Source organism: Cyanistes caeruleus, chromosome Z, assembly GCF_971803275.1.
Source record: "Cyanistes caeruleus chromosome Z, bCyaCae1.hap1.1, whole genome shotgun sequence".
In the NCBI taxonomy this organism is placed as follows: domain Eukaryota; kingdom Metazoa; phylum Chordata; class Aves; order Passeriformes; family Paridae; genus Cyanistes; species Cyanistes caeruleus.
In genome coordinates, this window is record NC_141732.1 from 4,533,654 (window position 1) to 4,556,198 (window position 22,545).

General features: G+C 38.2%; 1 protein-coding gene across 10 annotated transcripts in view; it reads right to left on the reverse strand.

Annotated features, from left to right (window-relative positions):
* Positions 1-22,545, reverse strand: part of RAD23B (RAD23 nucleotide excision repair protein B) — a 33,934-nt gene that overhangs the window by 2,582 nt on the left and 8,807 nt on the right. For 8 of the 10 annotated variants that reach the window (XM_086866637.1, XM_086866630.1, XM_086866631.1 and 5 more), the window contains 8 exons: positions 18,489-18,570; positions 15,932-16,011; positions 13,423-13,670; positions 10,286-10,341; positions 6,271-6,398; positions 1,829-1,952; positions 773-900; positions 201-377 (listed from right to left, as the gene is read on the reverse strand). In XM_086866637.1, coding sequence (XP_086722763.1) covers positions 201-377; positions 773-900; positions 1,829-1,952; positions 6,271-6,398; positions 10,286-10,341; positions 13,423-13,670; positions 15,932-16,011; positions 18,489-18,570 — 1,023 coding nt within the window. Of the gene's footprint in view, positions 1-200; positions 378-772; positions 901-1,828; positions 1,953-6,270; positions 6,399-10,285; positions 10,342-13,422; positions 13,671-15,931; positions 16,012-18,488; positions 18,571-19,120; positions 19,353-22,545 lie in introns of all 10 variants that reach the window. The other 2 variants (XM_086866640.1, XM_086866639.1) reach the window with 1 other exon arrangement.

Genomic DNA, 22,545 nt, shown 5'->3' on the forward strand with positions numbered 1-22,545 from the left:
GACTCAACTGCTATAAAACAAGAAGAGATATAATTTGAAACAAGGCTACAACAGCTATGAAATGCCAACTATGAAAATACCAAATATGATGCAGAACTACTGAGCTAAACAAAGTTTGTCTTAGACATGCACTGGAGTCAACACCCAACAGCAACAGGAATTTGAAAGAAGAAAGACAATTTCAAAGAAGAAAGGCTCACCCTTTCTATAGCTTCTTTCTCCTGAGGTGTTACTTGAATGTAGTTCATATGAGCATTCCCAGCATCTCCTATTCCTCCAGTGCTGGCACCATCATCACTGCCACTTAAACCTTGGCGAGACTCTAGAACTGGCTCATTCAACATATGAATAAAATGTTCCTGGTGCTGGCTTATTTGCTGTGATGCACAGAACAGTAAAAGAAACACATACATTTAAGTAACAGACATGCAAAAATATTTGTTTTCAGAGAATTAAGAAGTCAAAGGGATGCGTAAAAAGTGCACAGAAAATACCTGTTAAATGTAACCAGAACAAATGCAATTTTTATGTTTCAATTCAAATGCAGTGATCCTTTCCGCCTCCTCACCCCCTCTTCACCTCATATATCAAATTTATATCTAATAATAAGATATATACAGCAACAATGTATTATATTTTTATGCAGCAACAATGCTGAAAAGCCAGCAATAGAATGTTGTAACTGCTAGTAACACATCATCCCAGACAACATCAACACATGACTCTCCTACATCAGAATTAGTAAGCGTTGTTTTCTTGTTTTAAGATCCACCTGCAGTAGTTGGGGGTTTTCCCGTCCAATCTGCTGTAGCAATGCTGGCAACAGAGAAGGATTTTGCTGGATAATTTGTCTCATCTGCTGGAACTGAGGCTGATTTCGTAAAAACTCAAGTGGATGTCCTGAAAAAAAGACCAGAGAAATAACATGTTTTTTAAAAAGTTACTGAGAATCTTAAAATGCATACCTGCACTGTAATTGTAAATAGAAAAAGGACATGAAAGTGGATAATACACCACTCACTGAAGAATAGAATAATTTGCTTCTTCACTCTATTTTAAGCAAAACTTCCTTATTCTAAGGTTAAACAATGCATTTCCTTTCCACCCAGTCTTCTTTTAAGATCCAACAGCCTTGTCCTTATCTCAAACACTTTACTCTGGATGTCTCATCTCTGGTTAATCTCAGTCAGACACATCTACCCAAATCTTGACTGTCTTGTCTCTTGTATCTTGAGCACCATTTCTACCACAGCCTAAAACAGACCTTTCCTACCGCTTCATTAGGCTCCTTTCATGTGTTTGTCTATCTCCCTTTAAGAAGGAGATAAATACATGATAAATACCCTTCTCTTCAGCAGGCACCAACCACTGTCAAAGTGCTGCAGTGCTGAGTGAGGAGTCCTAGGTCATTTATAGGTCTCTCCAGTGCTACACTTCATGGCCTAATTTCAGGTTTCTCCCTCGATGTGCCAGCTTCTATGTGGCAAATATATTAATATAGTCATAGTGGGCAGTGCCCAGTCAGTCAGAGAGTGGAAACCCAGAGTAAACACAACCCCTCCCCACATTGTGGTCTTGCACTTAAGAATCCAGAATACTGGACTAAAGAACTTGTGCAAGCTCACTGCATTTATGGAAAGCTTTGCGTGTGACACAGAACAAGCTACTTGTCCCAAGAAAGCACCACACCTGGACTTTCCATGTTAACAGCTCTTATCCAATTCCCTCTGAACAGCTCAAGAGCACCTGGAACTTAAAACTGACTGAAAAAAGAGATTGATTAAGTGCACATTATTCATCACATCTTCTCAAATACAGCCTTTCTTACCTCCTAGTGAGCTAGTAGTCGTGGGTATAGTTGCTACTGCTGCTGCCACTGCTGAAGACTGAGATGCACCAGTGCTTGGTGGTTGAGGGGGGTCAGCCACAGCCTGATTATCTCCAGGTATACCCTAAAGCCACAGTTCACATCATTACCCACAGAATGCTAACAGATATGTTTCAACTGCATGCAGTTATTTGGCTTTCAAAACGGAGGGGAAAAAAAAAACCCTTAATGCTTTCACTGCAAACATAAGGCAAGATCCTGTGAGTTATGCTTTTATAACTGACAGAGAACACCATGAAAAAGTTTGATTTTATTTTCTGGCAGGAAAAATGTGTGGTTTGTATAAAGAGGCAGCAAAGCATGCCCTGCATCACTTTAAAACACCCTTTGCCTTATAAAAAGTACTTGCTTTGAATCCTGTTTAAATATATTTGATACGAGTAAAAAAGTTAAACTAAATACCATTACACTATGTTATATTGTTGTGCAAAAGTGACATTACAACAACAAATTACAGCACAAAATGCTAACTTAAGATTAACAATTCCATACAACTGGCAAGGAACGAGAAGAGATACAAGAACACAGCTCTTGGGACCCCTTTCCCCAGTGAAAAGCTGTAATTTACTGTATTTTAAAGGTGAAAAGGTCTGTATGTCACCCAGCTTTAGCAGTTTAAAAAAGAAAAAAAAAGTTAACTTGCCTTTTATTTTCTATGTACAAGCAACTTTATATAGGAACTGACAGCTCAGATGGCTGAAATGCACAAAGCTAAAACACAATACTATAATAAACTAGAAGCTGGGTTACACAACCATGATACCTCACTCTACCACTTTTCTCCTGCATGGAAATCCCTCAAGCTTCCTACCCTAACCCTGCCTTCCTTGCTGCCACTGAACTCCTGCACCAAGTCTGTCCTTTCAATCTGCCTGTCTGAAGCCTGCAAGCTTACTCCTGGGAGAGACACAAAGAATATTACAACAAACCCCCTTGGAACAGCCCAGACAAGTTACCCAAATAAGGGTCAGCCTTGTGCTGGGGAACCACAAAACGTAAGGAACTGGGTGGGTGGAAATATTATAGAACTACAGGGTAACCAGTCAGTGAAGAGGTTTGTCAAGCCTACCATAAAAATCACTGGTAGGTAATGTAGATTAAAAGTCCTGCTGTAACATGATCTTCACATGGTATATTCATCATTACACCTGAACAAAAAGGACAAATATACAGCTAATATAAAGGACACATCTAGAAAGGGAGAATTGGACAGTGCTCCAAGCAATGCTCTTTGCCTTACCTTGTTTATTAAGAAGCACATCAAGGTATAAATCACCTGGTCATCAAGTACATATTTAAGCCACTCAGGGGAATAAATGCAAGATTTCCCTGTCACACACTTCATTACCTTCACACAGCTCAGTAAGCTTGCTACACATCCCTCCCTCCACTGAGGGGGAGGAGGATTCCATTAATGGTGTAATTCTGAGGAAACTCTCCCTTATCAGTGGCTTACAGAGCACTGATTAAATACCTTTTCCATCAAATCAGTAATTTCTGGCAATCCAAGTATAATGTGACAACTTGGGTTAATCTTATGAAATTACTAGTTGATTTCACCTATTCACAGGCGTACGTCATCACTGCAATCTGTGTCCAGATCAAACAGCATGTGCTTATTTAAACTTTCAAGTTTGCTCTTGAATGGAAGGACTGTGTAAACCAGCTCAAACAATTTACTTAGAAATTATTTGTCGTCTTGAACATCATCTTAACTTCCGAAGACAAGCTTGAATTATCACTCTCCAAATAATGGAGACTGTGTGCAGCTGTTATCAGACAATGCCAGTGAGGCGTGTGGACCTTGTTCACACAGCTACACAACAAAATAAAACATGGTATTAAACCACACAGCACAAGCCACTCTGAATGCAAACACTGCTTGGACAGCAAAAAAAGGCCACTTTTTTCTTTTGCTCTTGCCTTATGGTGGATGAAACAATTGTTTACTGTTTAACTGAGCAGTACAGTGGATTTTGGCTGACAGTGCTCTCTGCAGGGCAATAATTACATCAGGTCCAACTTCTGCACAGAATACAGAACAAAGTAGTTCCAGTTGGGAGGTACTTACAAGGATCATCTAAGTCCTACTGACTGACCAACTCATGGCTGACCAAAAAGTTAAAACCTGTAAAGGGCATTGTCCAAATGCCTCTGAAACACTGACAGGCACAGGACATTGACCATCTCTCTAGGAATGGTGTTCAGTATTTTACTACACTCACTCTAAAAAAATGCTCCCAAAAAATATCCAAACTAAGAGGCTGGTTATTGAAGAGATGACAAAACTCCTTCCTAACTAGAGGTTAGGAAACCCTTGGCTGAAAGAGAGATCTGAATGTAAATGCCACCGAAGATGAGTCTGGGGCATAGAAAAATAAAGATCATCTTTTGCAACCCCTTCTACAACCGCAGGATTACATCTATAATCCTCAATGACCAAACCATGAAAACTGAAGAGCTTGCCATCTGAACCATGGAAAACAAGTAGAAACTTCAGGGGTTGTCTTTAATTAAAGAGATAATAATCTTATCCTTGCTGTACCCAAGTTCTTTAAACCTGGACAGTGTTGCTACAGATCTCAAATGTCTTAATCTTAATCTGCAGATTATATAAAAGATAGTGCTGGTGATAGTCTGTAGGCAAGTAATGTAGAGAGAGGGTCAAAGAACAGTGTCATCAACAGAACAGATGAATAGTGACTAAAAAGAACCTTTTTCTAATGCAGCAGGAAAGTAAGGAACATCTTCAGACCACAGAAGATCCAGAACAGTTATAAAGATGACTTACAGCAAGAGGATTCTTCTAGAAGGACAGCAAAAAGTCTGCCATCTAATATGATCTCCAAGAGCAAGACCATTCCTCCCTACTCCCTTTCCCAGCAGGAAGAAGAGGAAGAAAAAATAAAAGGTATTTCCAGTGAAGGATAACACAAAACATAGAAGGACATCTTACATAACAGAAGGACCCATTTTATATACAGGACCTACTGAAGGACTAGAAATTAACTGCTCCTAGCAGTCAAAGCACTTGGCAGATGTGACATGCAGCTCCTTCACAGGGATATTCTATCTCTCTTCTGGAGTTCCTGAACAGAAATAAGCTAGAGGAGGGAAATGACAGAAGCTGAGTGCACAAGAATTGCATGCTGCCACACACACAGCAGACCCCACACTTAGGGGAGGCACTGAACTCATAGTGTATTTACAGACTAGATGAACAGTAAACCCAACATTTTTACAACATGGATAACAAATGTCTGAACTTTCAGATTTATGACAGAATTGAGAGCTTTTGCATTCACCTTTGCTTGGCCTAGTGCTAGTTGGAAATTGAACTTTTCACATTATTGTACTCAAAACATTTGTTGTCACTTGAAAATTTGAAGATTACCAAGTTTTGTACATTTGGGAACATAAATGTAACTAGGAAGCATGCCAGGGACTTGTAGCTGTAACTACTGAAGGAAAACTTCATTAACAAAATTGAAGTTTTATAACTAGAGGGTAAAGATATCAGATTTCTTATCAATCAATCAGAAATTCAATACACATGTATTTTGCAAGGATTAGGTCAAGATATCTGGATGCCAGATTTTAATAAAGTTCAGATCTGCTAAAAGGAAAAACCCCATCAGGGAAAAAATGGTATGCCAGAGTGAAAATTAAATGTACTGGAAATACTGATTAAGCAACAAAATCAGACAGATTCATTCTATGGTGGTTACAATTCACCTGTCAGATTAGGGTATACCACAATAAACGATCCAAAAAGTCCCTAAAACAACACATAGGGTTTTCATTAAAGTGAAATTACTCTTCCATTTCCTCTCATGCCAGTGAAGTTTGTTTAACCCTTCAAGCTTTATTTATCAAATGAAAATTGTTTCTTCTCTAAAACACTGCTGAAATGAAAACACCAGTTAAGAACAGTTTAAAAAAAAAAAACCTCTCAAAACTTTCTGCTTGGAAAGTATATTAAGAACACTGTGCATTATTAGCAAAAACAGTGTACTGGAACCTAAGGGTAACAATATAGATACAAAAGTATAACTAATCAACTAATGCTGTCACAAAGGTAACAAAACCACTGAGCCAACCATTGGCAGTTAAAGCTATCACTGTAATTGGACATACTTTACAGACATATCCACATCAATCAACAAAAAATGAAAGCAAAGAAGTGGTAGAAGTGGTTAGGGATTATTCAGTGTTTTCTGTAACACAGCACGTCTGTCAAAACTTTGATCCCATCTTTCCAGATGGCAAATGTCACTCTGAGTGACTGAGTCATGTCCAAAATAACACCAAAATCAAAGTGAAAGGCACTACATGGGAAACCAAAACTGAAAAAAAGAAGGTGCAGTAAGCTAAGTGCTCACCATCAGAAGGTATTCCACCGCTCTGTCAGGATTGTTGTAGCTGGCCCTCAGTGCTGCAATCACCTGCTCCCGCTCGTAGCCCATGGACATGATCTCAGTCACCATGTTCTCATAGGACTGTCCAGTCACTAGAAGTCACAGGAACACCATTTTAAGGGAATAAGATGAAAATAATCACACGCAAAAAAAAAAAAAATAAGGGTAAGTGTAATTTCTACCTGAATTTCAGTCATTCATTGCGAAGAGTACTTCATATTAAACATGCCATGGTTCTGTGGCTTTAATTCCAAAAATATTCAGTGGTTTCATTATGAATTTGATTGGAAATAGTGGAAGGTAATGAAGAAAATTCAAACCTCTACTGACAAAAGCAGTACTTGTGATACTTCTGTACTTGTAACTGAAATAATGTTCTCTCTTCAATGTTTTCATTTAAGGTCAAGGGCATCCTCACAGCTAATATTCAATTCCTGATGTAATCAAGAGAAGTCTCCTGCAGCTTACATTTGGAAATGTATTCATTTGAAATCTGCCTATCAAATTATTAGCCACTGAGGATTTTCCAAATAAAGACTTTCTGCTATGCTGTTGTTAGACAGATGACAATTAGTGATTATTATATATTATATATTGCTATATATCACTATGTGACGGTGATGATGATCAAAATAACTCAATTTAAGGTGGACCAACTCAAATCACGTAGAAGACTTAGAAGTTCTATCTAGGAACATCATCCAAGACCTCAGTGGGGGGTTCAGGAAACCAAGTTATCCCATTTAATTCTTATCTTACTCAATTTAACATTGGACAAGACATCCATGCCATCAAATCCCCCACCTCTTACAGCAAAAAGAGATGAAAACTGTCCCACACCTGCATCAATCAAGACAAAAGGTACATACATTGTATATGGAGCAACTTAAGGGCAACTGTTCACTAATGTAACTGTAAGGAAGACTATTATCTCTTTTCATAATCCATTTAATTTTCCTGCCTCAAAAGCAGGCAGCAAGCATATAAATTTAAAAAAAAAAAAAAGAAAAAAAAAAAAAAGATAACTATTCTATTATACATTGCAATTGGGCAAGTCTTCAAGGTTATCTTCCTGGAGGACAAAAAAAAATGCAAACAAACCTAGGCATTAAAATACCTTCTTCCTTGGATTAAGGGATTCCTGATCTCAGTGAAATCCTACTACTGACTGACTCTGCAAATATCAAGTTAGTGACAAGAAAGTTAAATAATTAACAGTTGTCATAAAAAACCAACTGATTAATAATAATATTTTTTTAAAAAACAGAGGAAACAAATACAAGAGCTACTCTGCTAAGGGAAGTAAGTCATAATTAAAAGAGCCAAAGAAAACATTATGTTTTATTCCCTTAGGGAGAAGGTGTTTAACTCAAGCCAGCATTAATACAACCCCACTGCCTGTTTTTTAACATGTGCTTCTAAATAATCAGTAGGTGTATGACTTAGGGCAGTATACTCAAGAACAAACAATAAAACAGCCCTAGCCCAAGGGTACTTGTGCATTATCCAGAAATAAAGGATTTAAAAGCCTTGACTAATTTGAGTATTTATTATTTGGGCTTCAAAGTAATAGTGCCTACCTGAGTTTAAGAAATAAGCTCTTCATGTCTTCATACAGACCTACAAGATCATCTGCCTACATTTTTTCAGATGTGAAATAAAAAAATCACCAAACCTTGCTCTAAAGATACATACTTCTATTTGTATCTTCAGGGGAGCAAAAAAAAGCCAAGCCAATAATTGTCCCAACACAATGATTTTATTACTTCTGCTCACATTCTTCCTTACACCCCACTAGTTTACCCTTACCACTCCTAAGAAAGTAACCAAGCAGACAAAACACCTGTAAATGTAATTAGTTACTACTTGAACATTGCTTTTTCAGTATAAGCAATGAGTATTGCTTTTTCAATATAAGCAAATATATTCTTGCTTATTATGGCTTGTATTTTTTGCTTATATTTTGCTATAAGCAAATAAGGTAGAGACTGGAACAGTATGAGATTTGATACAGGAAAAAGGTGCAAAAAGGCTGGCTTGCTCTGCACAGGCTGCTACCTAAGGCATAATTAAAAGCCAAAGGAGGAAAACAGAATTACTGAAAATGTAAGTGCATGTACTCCATGCAGCCTGCTTCACAAAGTGTGCAGGAACGAGATCAAGAATAACAATTCAGAAGTTGCACACCAGCAATGTCATCATACAGAGTCAGGCCTCTCTGTCCCTAGTGCTAGTGGAAATGTTTGAGGTCAATGTTGAATTGATTCTGCTCTTTGCTTTTGTCTTTCAAATAACATTTTAAAGCTGGATTAATGCTCAAATCCAGTGCATCATACTCCCCACAGTAATTCTCATCCTATGCCTCAAGAAATCTTAGGCTCTTCCTGTGAAAGATGTGGTTGCACAAGGACTGCAAGACGTGCAGATCCTCACATAATACACAAAGCCACATCACTTTTCAGCATGTAACTGAAAACAACAGCAAATCATAGAAACCAATCCCTGTTTTCAAAGCAAAGTCAATTAATTTCAGACAGTGTAATTGAGAAGCAACAGCTAGAATATGTATAGGATCCAACTTAGAATGTGAAAACATACTTCATCAATTTGTGCAAGCAAATGCCTTTCAGGACAGTTTTTAAAGGAAAAGAACCACAGAGTTCATATCTATTGCCCTTAAAAATTTTTGGCTGACAACACTTAAATCACACTCAATACCTCTTATTTCCAAACATGTCAGGTTTGTCTGATAGCTTTACTCCATCAGACACCAACCAAAGAACTCTCATATAAAATAGATGGTGAGGTAATGTTCTTGAAATATTTTGGGTTTTTTTTCCCCAATTTTGAAGAGATTTGAATCAAGATCACCAGCTTCAATCAACTTGCTGATAACACTGTTAAACACTTGTGTTGGTGATGACCTCATCTTGGCCACTGAGATATTATGAATAGTTAAGGAAGCACCTTCACTTCAGCCACTTTAGTTTTGTTTTTGTTTAGTTTTTGTCTCCTGCTATCAGTATCTATCAGCTATTTTGGATGATACAATTTAAAACAGTATGTCACACCTAAGATCTAAGCTGCAGCTGGAGAGACTAAATCAAGTTGCTACCACTAATTCATGTAAAATGTTACTGCTGCTTCTAAATCACCCTGAGCTGCTTAATCACAGCACCTACCTCCAATATATCCACACAAAAATTTAAGTGAAAGTCTTAACTTGGTTTTACTCTTTGTACCAAATTGCAGCCTCATATTTAAAGACAAAAGACAAATTAAAAACCCCACCTCCTCCTTATTTCTGTACCTGAATTTGTTACACTCCAAAACAACCCAAAAATTTCATCAGGAGTAAGGAGCTGTGGGTTTGTCTAATAATTTTCTAGCTCCCCAAATCAGCATAAGTGAGTGGCAGACCTTCCTGTTGTCTTTATTCTGTCTATTCCACTGAGAAACAAATATTATTTAAATTGTCAAAATAAAAGTAAGTTGACTGTAAATACATGGAGGCATTCATTTCTCAGCCCAGACAGCAGCAGATCTGGTGAATTTATCTAATCTCAATGTGTCAAAAAGCAAGTACTTTTAAAGCTGGAACAAGTGAATAATAAAGGCAGCCATTTTATCAGCCCTGCAATCTGTGGTGCAAAAGTGAAAAGCACACACATATTTAGATCTAATCTTCTATTCAAGCTACTTCAAAGTGAACAGTTTGAGAGAAATTAAAGCAAATGGGGGAAAAAAGCAGGAGTGCAAGGATCTTCCTTTTACACAGTAAGAATATGTAAAGGGAAATATTGTTCAGTAAAGTAGCTCTTGAAGCTGGTTCCAAGATATCAAGTTCAGTTCTTAGAGAAGAGCAATTTGATTGTAACTTTAGCAATGACAGATACAGAAGAAAATGTCAACATCTGCTAATCCATCGTGTTTCTGCTGCACCAAAATAATGTCTACATTAAAAAAACTCTCCACTTACCAAGTGCACTTATAGCATCCTCAAAAAGATTTGATCGAGATGTATCACCTGTTGTACTGTAAGATGAAGACAAGTGCAATGGTAATTACAAAACTTTGAAAAACTTCCTGTTTTGTTTTTTTTTTTTAAACAGCAGCAGCTGTAACTCTAATAGCACCTTTTGTTTCTGAAAAACCAACAAAGCTTTCCAAAGAGCTCTCTTTTGGTCCTACAGTGAGAATAGATTTTACAAACTTACAATGCTAGCATTTTTAACACAAGGCCAACCTTCCCCCGCTACCCCCCAGAAGTTTGGCTCTTGCCCATCTGCTCAGGGATTAGCCATCTGCTTGCTTGAATGCTTTAAAGGGTGGGAGAACAAGGTGGATTTTTAAAAGCACACAGCAGTCTCACTAACTGCTTCCCCACAGTCACCAGTTTGACCTCAATGAAGACCCAAGGAGGTAGGTGGCAAGCACTTATTAAAATCTCTGTATACTACTTTCCCAGAAATATAAACTGCTAACATTTGCAATTACTCCATCTCAAGTTATCAAAGTTGTTAAATTACAGGATTAAAGGCTCACCTCCTTGAACAGCAAGGAACACAGAGGCACAGCACTAGGCAGAGGAATACCAGCCCCATTCCCAGGGCTGCAAAATTAAATTATCAGCCCCTTGGTCTTGGGATGGCACCTGGGGTGGGTCAACAGGACTCCTTCAAGGGCATTACAGCCTACAGAGTGGTACAACTCAGTGTGGGGTGCCAGGAAAAAGTGTTTGGGGGGAAATCTAGAGGAAGAACCAAAGGCAGGGAAAGGAAAGCTTAAGGCACCATGCAGAAGAAAAGCACAGGTCAAGAGAGCAAAAAGAGGATAAGAAAGGCCAGTCATATATAAGAAACACTTGCCTGGCCATGCTCTGCATGTCACCATCCATCCATCCTGTCTTTTCATTAAATTCTACTTCTTAAAATTTTTCATAATGCAGGGGGTGTGTGTGTGTGTGTGTGTGTCTCTATTCTACACACACATGTGTATGTGGAATTCCAAGTGTTCACAGAGACAGGGAATTGTGAGTTAGGGGGATCCAGACACCTGTGGAGCCAGCAACTGCTGAGACCAGACACTGTGAAAGTCTGAAGGCCAAGGACTGCAGTCAGTTCCTGTGTGAGCCCTTTGTGTGTGTGTGTGTGTGTGTGTGGGTGTGTGTGTGTATGTGTGTGTGTGCATGTGAAGGCAATGGGAATCAGGGCCTGGAACAGGGTTGCAGGGCTCAGGTCCCCATACCTTCGTACCAAAAACTTGGCAGAGTCTAAGGGGCCAGCTATCAAAACAGAAATTCTTATTTTTCATTTCTGTTTTGTACATATTCAGTTTGCAGCAGTGGGCTTTGCCCTGAATAGCCAGAAGGGAACAGGATGTGGCTGATGTATCCTGCATGAGTGCTGGGATTTTCCCTGCCTGAGCTGACCTAATCAGCCAGACATATATTTATAGCTATATACATCTTGTGTGTATATTTTGGGAATACATGTTCAGTCTTGATAATGTGACAGACTTGAGGACATGGAGCTGCAGGAGCCTCACATTAATCAGGCTACCAGAGCTGGCAACTCCTACCAGCAAGTGAAAGATCATCGGATTGATCTGAATGTTTTCAGAAGACGCCACTAAAAATCCAACAAGGCACTTACAGAGATCTCTGTAAGATCTATGCAAGAAATAATTTGTTCCAACAAGAATGCTTCACTAGTATCTGTCAGTAGTTAAGATTTACAATCAAAAAAAGATCAAAGGCAAAGCAGGACGCCAGTTGGCCTGGCCTTGGGTCAATAAATCTTGCCTCAGTAATTTAACTTCCAAAGCAAATCAGAAGCAAACAGTACTCACTGAAATCAAGGTAGGTGTTAACATTAATCTATATGTTAAATTATTTTGTTCCTCCCTGTTAAGTGTGTACACTGAGGCTCCCTTACTGCTGTTTTGCAAAACTGCAATCTGTACATGAAAAACATGAAAAACACTGTTTCAGTAAGAAAGATTGATCTTTGAACCTACTGGACAAACTGAGCAAGGAAAAAAAATAAGAAAAAACCCCATTCATTAGTATTTTTTAACAACTAAGTTAATTTGACTACTAAATGAAACTTCATTTGCATTCCATTTCTAAGAGATACTAATTTCTCAGAATTGCAAAATTAAATCATCAATTTGTGTATTTAGTGCAAGAAATTAGTGATGAGTTTTTCCAAGACATTAGGCAATTACAAGTTTTGCTTCATTATGACCAAATCAGTATTTGATGGTGTTTAAAAACAATCACTTAAAAAAATACTATGTACACCAGTATTCCCAGAAATAACACACAGTTAATTAAAACCCAGAGTATGAAAAATGGAGATTTGATGTTATGTAGCACTTACATAAGGGGCCATTAGATTCCAGTTAACAACATTTTAATCCCATACAGTACTTAAGCAAAAAATTGCAACAGCATACAATAGGGATGAAACTTCAAAGTTCCACCTGATTTTCTCAACTGTAGAAAATCAAGGTGAAAAATTTTCCTAGGTCCCACAATTACCTGCAGATGGGCCAAGGAACATTCAGAAAAAAATAAGCAACAACCCTGTAGCTTTAAGTCACCATATCCTACATTTTGGAAGAAAAAGCTCTCCAGAAATTAAGGGACTCGTACAGCAATAAGGAATTTATGGCTTGAATCTGACCAACATGACCCAAAGCACAATCAGAGGGTTGTGAGCAGGACAGGACACATTCCTCTTAGGATTTCAAGGGCTTTGTGAGCAGTAGATTCCCCACTGCAGGTGAATATCCTCAGTCTGAAAAGAAACTTGCAGGATAGCAACTCTGAAATGTGTAACAGGAGCTCAAGTCTTGTGTCTTCTAACTCTCCCCTCCACAAGTTTGTTCCCTAAACCACACTTCCCATGGAAGAAGGCATAAGAAAGGAGTAGTTGTCCATTCTTACAACTCAAGTAATGTTATATTTGAGTCAGAGACTGAAATTCCAGTTAAGAATGAAGAAAAATTACGTAGACTGGAGAGTGTGATTGGATAAAGCTGTAGTGAAAACTTAAAATCAAAACTAGAAGCAACAGAAACAGGAATCCATTCTTGGAGGCTTATTCATACCTGTCAATTGATGATGGACTGATAGCAGCTGGTGCCTCAGGTGGTTTTTCTTCTGGCTTCTCCTCTATCGGGGCACTCACAGGTGCAGGCTCACAAGCCACTGCATCTGGTGCTGGTGGTGGAGGGACAGGAGCTGGCACAGGAGCAGGAACAGGGATTGGTGCAGCAACTGCTGTGGGAGCTGCAGTTGTTGAGCCAACAGTGGAAGTGGCATTTGACGGCTGAGTTGCTCCAGCTGCTGCTTTGGGCTACAGGAGGACAACAGACTTCAGGCACAGCACAAAGCTCATAAATCCATGGCTCTCTACAGGCAACCCACTAAGTTCTGTTAAGACCATTTGTGTTTGATATTGGTGCCTCTGCATCAAGCACAACATTAACGTGGTGCAAGACGTTAAACCTCTAACACCCTTCACTGTGTTCAAACAAGCAACTAAGAGCATCAGTGAAGCACTTAGAAACCTGAGAGCTCACATTGTGAGGATAAAGTGAAATGCAAAGATCTAAATATTTACAGACCACAATATTCTAAATATGATAACAATCCTGTATTTTACAAAAGCACATTTTTCTAGACGAAACCAAATGAGCTGCCAAAAAAATCTCTGCAGAACTGCATAAGCTTTCCCCACCACTCAGATCTGGAAAAAAAGTGATTAAGAGAGAAATCACATTTCATTATGAATGCTGTTTGCTGAAAAACAAGATGCAAAAAAAAAAAAAATTAAACTTCACCTGCAACACGTTTTAGTTATGCAGTATTTGCATTCAGAGCACTAAAATAACATCTCAAATACTTCAGTTCTGAAGCAAGCACCAAGGATACAGCAGAATGAAGGACTACCAAATTTACAGCAGAATATTTAGAGTGAATAATACTTGTATGCAACAGTGAAATAACGTTCACATCTCTAATGGAAACTTGAATTTTTCTTGGATACAATATTAATTCCACACAGAAATAGCCCCAAGGGCTGACAAAGTTGACCCCAATCTTTTCATTTCCAAGAGAAATAGCTGAACTTTAACAAAACTACTTATTCAAGGTGTGTACCACTTTCAGACATTGCCTGCTTGAAGAAGAAAACATTTACTTCCTCCTTTTGTCTGCAAGGAGAGGTAAGCTTAAGAATGAATACCTTCCAACATGACAGGCACAGCAAATAACATTTTAAGCACTCAAAGAAAAACACTGACACAGTTGGAATGCAAGGGGGGTTATTTTCTGCTGGATTCCTAAACCCTTAATGCAACGTCAGAGCATCAGACAAAGTTAGCAGTCTGTGCCTACATGACTGGGCATGTCTTATCCACAATAGAATCAGGAAAGGGCAACTGAGCTCCAAGACTAACAAAAAGATTTTAAGACTGAAGAAATACTGAAACTACAGGTCCTTTATTATCAGAATCTACTGAATTTTGCAGTTCTTCATGGAGATCTGCATTTAGAATCACAGAATTGTTGAGGAAACCTCTAAAAAGATTAAATCTAACTCAGCACTGACACATCCACCACTAAACTTGTTCCCAGGTGCCACAGCCACACATTTATTGAATACTTCCAGGACTGGCAATTGCACCACTTCTCTGGAGTCTTCTGCTATCAACAAAATGAAAAACTGGACTCTGACATATCATCTGTACATGTTTTCTTGTACTGATAAATGCCTCTGTGGCAAACCACAGACTAGAAAGCTGTTCATTCGGAAAACAACAACAGTTATCTTTAAAAAAGATAAAAGATAACAACAGTTATCTTTAAAAAAGCCCACATTTAATTATGTTTAATATTACCAGATAGAAATAAAGGGCAACGGAATATATGTTTTATTTTTCAGGAGGAAGAACTCCAGCTTCAAAATAAATGTCATATTCCAAAGCACAGACGAAGCCAGTTTTATTCAGATGGCAATGGTCTGGAATGCCTGGAAAATCAGTGGCTTGATTCCTGGAAGCAGCCTGACAAGTGGTTCAGAGAAGAAATACTTCAAACACGTGTCACAGCCATTCCCTATAAATTGCCCTTGCAGTCTTTCAAAACCCATAGGTTTGTTTACTGCCAGATGTATCCTGTCTCTACTGGTTTATGCTGTTAGGTCTGAAAGAAGAAAAAGCCATGAACTATGAAAAGCAACATGGCAAGGCTGGAACAGTTCCATACAGAGGATTTAACAACAAACTACCTAGGCTGCCTTCTTCCTTTTAATAATAAAAGGAAAAAAAAACCAAAACAGAGAGAGAGAAGAAAGAATAAACAGTAAAATCAGCCATTAACAGTTTTTTTATTTGATACAAACATTCAGCACAGAGCAGCAGCAAAAATCAGCCTAGGCAAACCAAGACTGTGAAGCAGTATTTTTTATCTATTCATACAAGCTTTGTACAGGACCTGAACTTGCATATGATGAAATCCCACTGGTTTTAAGGATGGCCATATACAATCACACATCACAAGAAAAAACAGAATTAAATTAATGAAGTTTCCTATTCAAAAGAAGCAATTACTCACTTTTGTCACCATAACCACAACAAAGTTCTTCTCATCTATCTTGTATTCTTTAAGAGCAGTTTCATCATTAAGGATTTTACCTGGGAAATTAAACAGGCAGAAATTAAGAAGTTATTTAGCGAATCAATAGATGATCTTGGGATTTCCACATAAAAAACATGTTTTATGCAAATTTTTAAACATGAAACAACCCAAGAAGAAGAAGTTTAGCCATTATGCTTTGGCAGTAGAGCTACAATTTTCCTCATGTGAGTGCAGAGTAGTGGATAGCTTGAGGGCTGCTGCCCTAAGTGCTGAAGAGGCTTTAAAACCATTTAAAACAAAAAGCATTAAATCTGAAAAGCTTCACTGGATCCTTAACAAAGACACATGTAATACAGAGGAGAGGTGTTAACACACAAAAAGCTTAACCAAATATGTCTGTATTGTATTATGCCTGCTTACACACAAAGGGAAACTCCTTTCCACTTATCTTCCATTTGCTCCTCAGATAAGAGCATTACCTGCAATAACAAGTGTGTGACCTTGCAACTTCAACGATTTGCAAGACTAAAACATTAGAAAGAGCTAGAATCATTCCAGAACTTGCCATCTTGACAGAAGTATGAAAAAGCTAACAGGCAAACCCAGAAACATTTTTTATACTATGACTTTTGATGTTTCATAAGCAGACATGGTACTGTGAAATAGATTTGCAACACTTCTGAAAGAACTTAGGAACACTATAAGCCATATACTTTTTGCCTTTTCTTAGAATAAACTGACTTAGAGGTAGAGCCACAAATCAGAAAATCAGGTCTGTACTTCAGTGAATTTTATAGCACTGATTGTTAGAATTTTCAGGGAGTATTTTACAATTTAAACTGATTAATTTTCTGAAGATGTGCCACAGACTGCTTCCATTTCACAACCTCTCCAGTGGACTGCAACTAGAATGACACATCCTTATCCTGAGGATTGCAAGGAAATAAAGCAACACAGACACTTTATGGCACTCAGAACACAAAAGACTGGTTCCACCAGTCCTGCAGGTCAAACATTTAAGGAAGTAATACATGTAGGGCAGTAATAGCAATACCTGTAGCATCTGACTCAGAACCTACATGGATTTACTCACAACTTTTTATAGGCACTTTGGGGAAGGCTTTAATAAATGTGTATGTAATATATAAAATATATACTTTATGGAAGGATATATACAGACATCCTGTCTTCTCAGAGCACACCACACTCAGGGTTTCTAGACCTCACCCTAATACAGATGTCAACACAATGGATCTGCCTCTCTAATCAAAGCCAGCTGGGGGTATCACTTTGCTTTAACAAACCATGAAAATTCTAAAGCTCATTTTAATAAAAGTAAAAATGTAATCATATACCCTCGTATCTCTTGTCCAAGAAAAAGAGAAAAAGACAGAATCCGTCTTTGGATAAGATTATATTCTCAATCTTATTCCCTATATTTCCTACTGCTTGTAGGATTATTCAATACTGCAGATGCATTCTGGCTTCAAAAAACATTCAAGTCATGTCACAGAATCTTATGCAATCTTTGATTTTTGCAATCACAGAAACACAATATTAAGAGTGCCATGCAGTTACACACATTGCACAAAGCCTTCTGCCTGGTTCACATTCCTTGGTTATGCATGAGATTTCCACCTTCATGTTCCTGATGTGCACTCCCCCCACTGAAGCACCAGGGAGATAAAGCCTGATATCAGACACAGTCTGATGTACAAACAGAGACTCACAACTTCTCTCCCATTAGCATCTCTCCACTGTTAACACTGGCTTTATTCATTACAAGCGAAAAAGACAATACTTGTTACAAAGCAGTACATAACAAAAGTAAAAAGTCCACGAAAACCTCTTTCAAGCTCAGTTTTAGAGGGGAAAAAAAACACTAGAGGGAGTACTGGAATAGGACCAAAGTTCTGACATGAAGAACAAAAAAATGGATTTCTGTATTTGCACCAGAATGAATAAGGGAAGTAAAATAAAGCTCAAATAAAGTTAATTTCATGTTTTTAACTGACACTAGCCTGCTTTTTGCTTGTACATAATACACATTTCTAGTGACAGAGCTTTAAAGTACTGAAAGTACCTTTGTAGAGCAAGGATTTGGTGGTGGGTTTCTTCTGTTAATCCTAAAGAAATAATCTCTTTTTTAATTCTCTGAGGTATATACAGCAATGCTTCAGCTATACACAGCATAAACTGAACAAGAAAAGAATTAAGCAGAACAGCAGCTTTTACCTGCTTAAATCCTGAATTCTTATAACAAAAGCTATTTCTTCTTCACCCAGTTTACCCCCAAGTCATCCTGTTATAAGACCAAAGTTGACAGACACACATGTATTAAAACCTAAAAAATTCCAGTTCAAAATGAAGAGTTCCGTTCAACCTTGAGTTTGTTTTCGCATTTGTGGGGGCTCTTATCCTGCCTGTACTTCAGTTCTTAGAATTCTTAGAAGACTGAACATTCACATCCAAGTCAAACAACAACAATAAAATAAGGCAAGTTCAGATAAGTTACCTTCAGAATATCCATTACCTGCATAAATTAGTTTTTGGCCAGCTACTGGAAAGGCATCTTTCCCCCTTTCTGATTCAATCTTCTCTTTCAGTGCCTTCACCTAAAGCACAAAAACAGTCTTAATGAAAACAAAGTTCACAGCACAAACCTAATTAAGTATACTTTAAGTTTTAAATAGTGAAGAGTAGTTTCAATCATGTCTTGATTATGTCAAGTTTATCAGTCTTCTGAGTATGTCACTGTAACCACTTTGCAGAGCAACATGTCCCTTTCACAAATAGTCTCCTGGGCTGAATCAAATTAGGTAATTATTTTTTTCCATGAGAAGTTATTAGTATGAGTGTACAACACAGCGAAAAAGTAAATTAAAAATTGTTTTCATCTCTTGACCCATTTGCCCTGTTCTTTCCCGGAATGCAGAAGGTACACCTGCTATAAACAGCTGAAGGTTTTCATCATCATAACCACTTTTCAGGGAATGCCTGGGATTTTTTTGCTAAGATCACCATGACATTCAACCTTGAAGCCCCCATATGCAAAGCCTTGTGCAAAATGTTCAGAGGCTTATCTTACATAAACACTTTCCAACTCCTCCCCCTCCACCACAGTTTCTGGAGCTCCACACAGCAATTCTAAGCCTACACATTTACTTGCTTGCATGGACCACTGATGCATCTTCCAACACTTTTACAGCACCAGTAGCTCAAGTGGCACTGCTAGTTGTCATGTGTAAGAATGCCCCCAGCTCTCCAGAAAGTCTCCATAATCCTGTTCTGAGGAGGTAAAGCAAGCTCCTGTAAAAGCATTCACATCTGCTGTCATGTTTTAAGACAAACTGCCTGCACAAACAGTCAATTCTTCTTGCTTTCTTGCAGACTCTCCCTGTATACACAGAACAAAGACAACCAGTCTGTTATGAGCTTATTACTACAAGCTAACACCACCTTCTAAAGGGTTTGCTGGTTTGTTTTTTTTTTTCCTAAATATTCAAAAAACCTTTTTCATAAAACTCTGCAAGGATATAGAACGCAACATATTGCATCCCTCTATGGAACTAAACTAAAATAGGGAGCCAGGTCTTTTTCCCCAGCAGATGAAGAAAGGATGATTTTGGTATTTTGTATCATACATGCCATCCCAGCACCTGCCAAATGCTTTGGAATTAGTCTCCAACCAGGCAGTTGCTTTCCCACAGCAAAACGAAGAGCAGCTCCCTGCCACCCCTGAGTTCTGAGGACAGTCAAATTTGACAGGAATTTGCTGAAAGCATCATCATTCTCATGCACTTACTTTACAACAATCTGTCCTATCTTTGGACTTATGTTTATTTTTAAAGCATATTTTCTTGAAAATTAAAAATATAGCTTGTTAATTCCTCCCCAATTTTAAGGATGGAAGTCACTCACGTTGCTACTGAACAATCTCCTTCACCACAGAGAAGCCACCAAGGATTTTTTTCCTAAACTTAAATATATATTATACTAATACTTCACATAACTTCATTTAAAGTCCTGCATACACTAGAGCAAATTAATCCCTTGAATGATGGTAAAAGCCTGTTATGTTTCCAAATGTCTACTTTTTAATACTCTCCTTATGTATTCCTACACTTATGCATTTTTACCAATCAAAGATAATGACTGGAGGCTACTTCTTTTATACCCAGTTACTATGTTTGTCATAGATTTGTAACAAGTATTCCAATGCCACTAACATGTATAATCTATTTTGTGGGAGAAAATTAAAATTTGTTTCATGTCCACTGCATCAATCAAGGTACTAGCTTCCAATAGCTGCTTTGTCTTCTTCATTTTCTATTGTTTTATTCCAGACAACAGTCTTATTCCCACAAGGAACAAAACCAAGATGTGTTATCTCAAACATTCATGTTTGAACAGCTAAAAGTCTAGGTCAGGACACACTGAACACACATGTTGATTTATTACACAATAATTGGATCCATGGAAAGGAGTTAAGATATTTACTGTAGGAGGATCCAACAATTAATTGGCCTTTGCTGACCACCTGTGTGTACGATTTCCCCTTATTATTACTGTGCTGTGACTGATGTACTGCAAGTGACCTGAGGCACTGCCTTCTTCCAAAACCTCCCAAAATGTTCCCCCTTCCATAAGTCTGCAATAAACAGGACTATGCTTTCATCCCTCTGGCAGGTGGCATTCATCTCCAGATGTAGGCAAACTTCCATTTACACCATGGGGCCAAAGGAAACGAAAAAAAAAACCTTTTTTGGGAATCTGTTCCAGTGTTTCACCATCCTCAGTGTACAAAATCCCTTGCTTACATCTACTCTTAACAGGCCTGCTAAAAAGTCTGTCCCCATCTTTCTTATAAGCCCACATTTGGCACTGGGAGGTTCTCCAAGGTCTCTCTTTTCCAGCCTGAACAACCCCATCTCTCTCAGCATGTCTCCACAGGAGAGGTGCTCCACTTTCTGAACATCTCCATGGCCTCCTCTGGACCAGCTCCAACAGGTTCACATCTTCCATGTGCTGAGGACCACCAAGAGCAGGCAGCCCCATGTTCCACAGGGTTACACCTAGGAGAACTAACGTGGCAGCCACAGGCAGTTTCATCCTTGTTGGACATTGAAGTGACTGTGCTTCAGCTGTACAGTCCCCTTCCACAATCCAAAAACCCTCTCTGCATACTAATACTGGCATAATTTTTATTATTGTGGTGGTCTAGGTAAGGACAGAATAAAGAGTTATACTAATTACTATGCAGTAGCTGGATCCACGTGAAGGAGTTTGGCATTTATTGACTCAATGAAGTAGCTATCAATGCAAATAACACCATGAGGTTACAGATCCATGGTGGTTCCTGAACATAAACTACAAGTTTTTTCCCTAAAGAACAATCTTTGGCTAGAGCTTGCCCATACAGAGGCCACCTTTAACTTCTTAATTCTTGGAAAAACTGGAAATCCGGAGGAAAACAGGCAGTTAAAATTTTCAGTGCTGGTCTTTATTTTCTGCCTGTATTCTTGCCACATGCATCAATCAGTTTAAGAACAGATTACATCCTAAATTGGAACACAAATGACTTCAAGTTCTCTGGCTGACAGCTTACAAAATTCTAAAAGAAATTTAAGCTTAACGTAACTGAGCCAATTTACACTATTTTGCTATCTATGCTCAGCCATTTGCAAAGGAAATATCATTTATACAGGTCTCACATTTAAATGGACATTCACTCTACTGTGAACTCTTACCATCCAAAGATACCAGATATATTATGGTGACTGACAGTAACACACCATGGGCTCTGAATTACAAATTAAAAATTCTGTAATGTTATTCAAGTTGCTCCTTTAAAACTGAAAATGCACCAAATAGTCAAATAATTTCCAGATTCGATTCAAGAGCATTTCAGAGCATTGCTTAACTGCTTTATAAAGGATAGTAATTTAGATAAGGGAATCTGTCATATCTCTAATGAATACAATGAACTGATTGCATCACAGCTATTCAAAGGAACAAACAAAAGGACTTAAACCAACTCTTAACTACTAGAGCTTGAACCTGGAAGAAAATGTAGCCAGCTGCAGACTTCATCATTCTCCTATTAGAGACAAGTTCAAGAAACACTCAGGCTAAAATAAAAAGCCCTTGCCTATTCTGGCTTTCATCACTGCCTAGCCTAAGAGGCCAAAAACACATCATTTGCAGAGGATACAATACTTATTTTTCAGAATAAAAAGAAAAGGAATAGATAAGATCAGATACATCAATTTTAGCAGTAACATTCCAGTGGCATAGAATTTCCTCTTGTAGTTTTAACTGGAGTGACTGAAAGCATAGTGAGGTATGCCTTCATAATTCTGCTGAGAGAAGAAAATGCATGATGGTGCAACAACCTGTAGGTCAGACAGTAGTCTGATCCACCTTCATTTAGATTTAAACCATAGATGTTCCATTTTCAAGGAAGAATTAAAAAAACAAAGAAAGAGAGAGAGAGAGAGAGAGAGAGAGAGACAGGGAGAAGCCTTCTCAATGCTTTTCAGAAAAGACAGCTGCATCTTCCAGCTGCTGGTGCAGTGAACTGAAAAAAG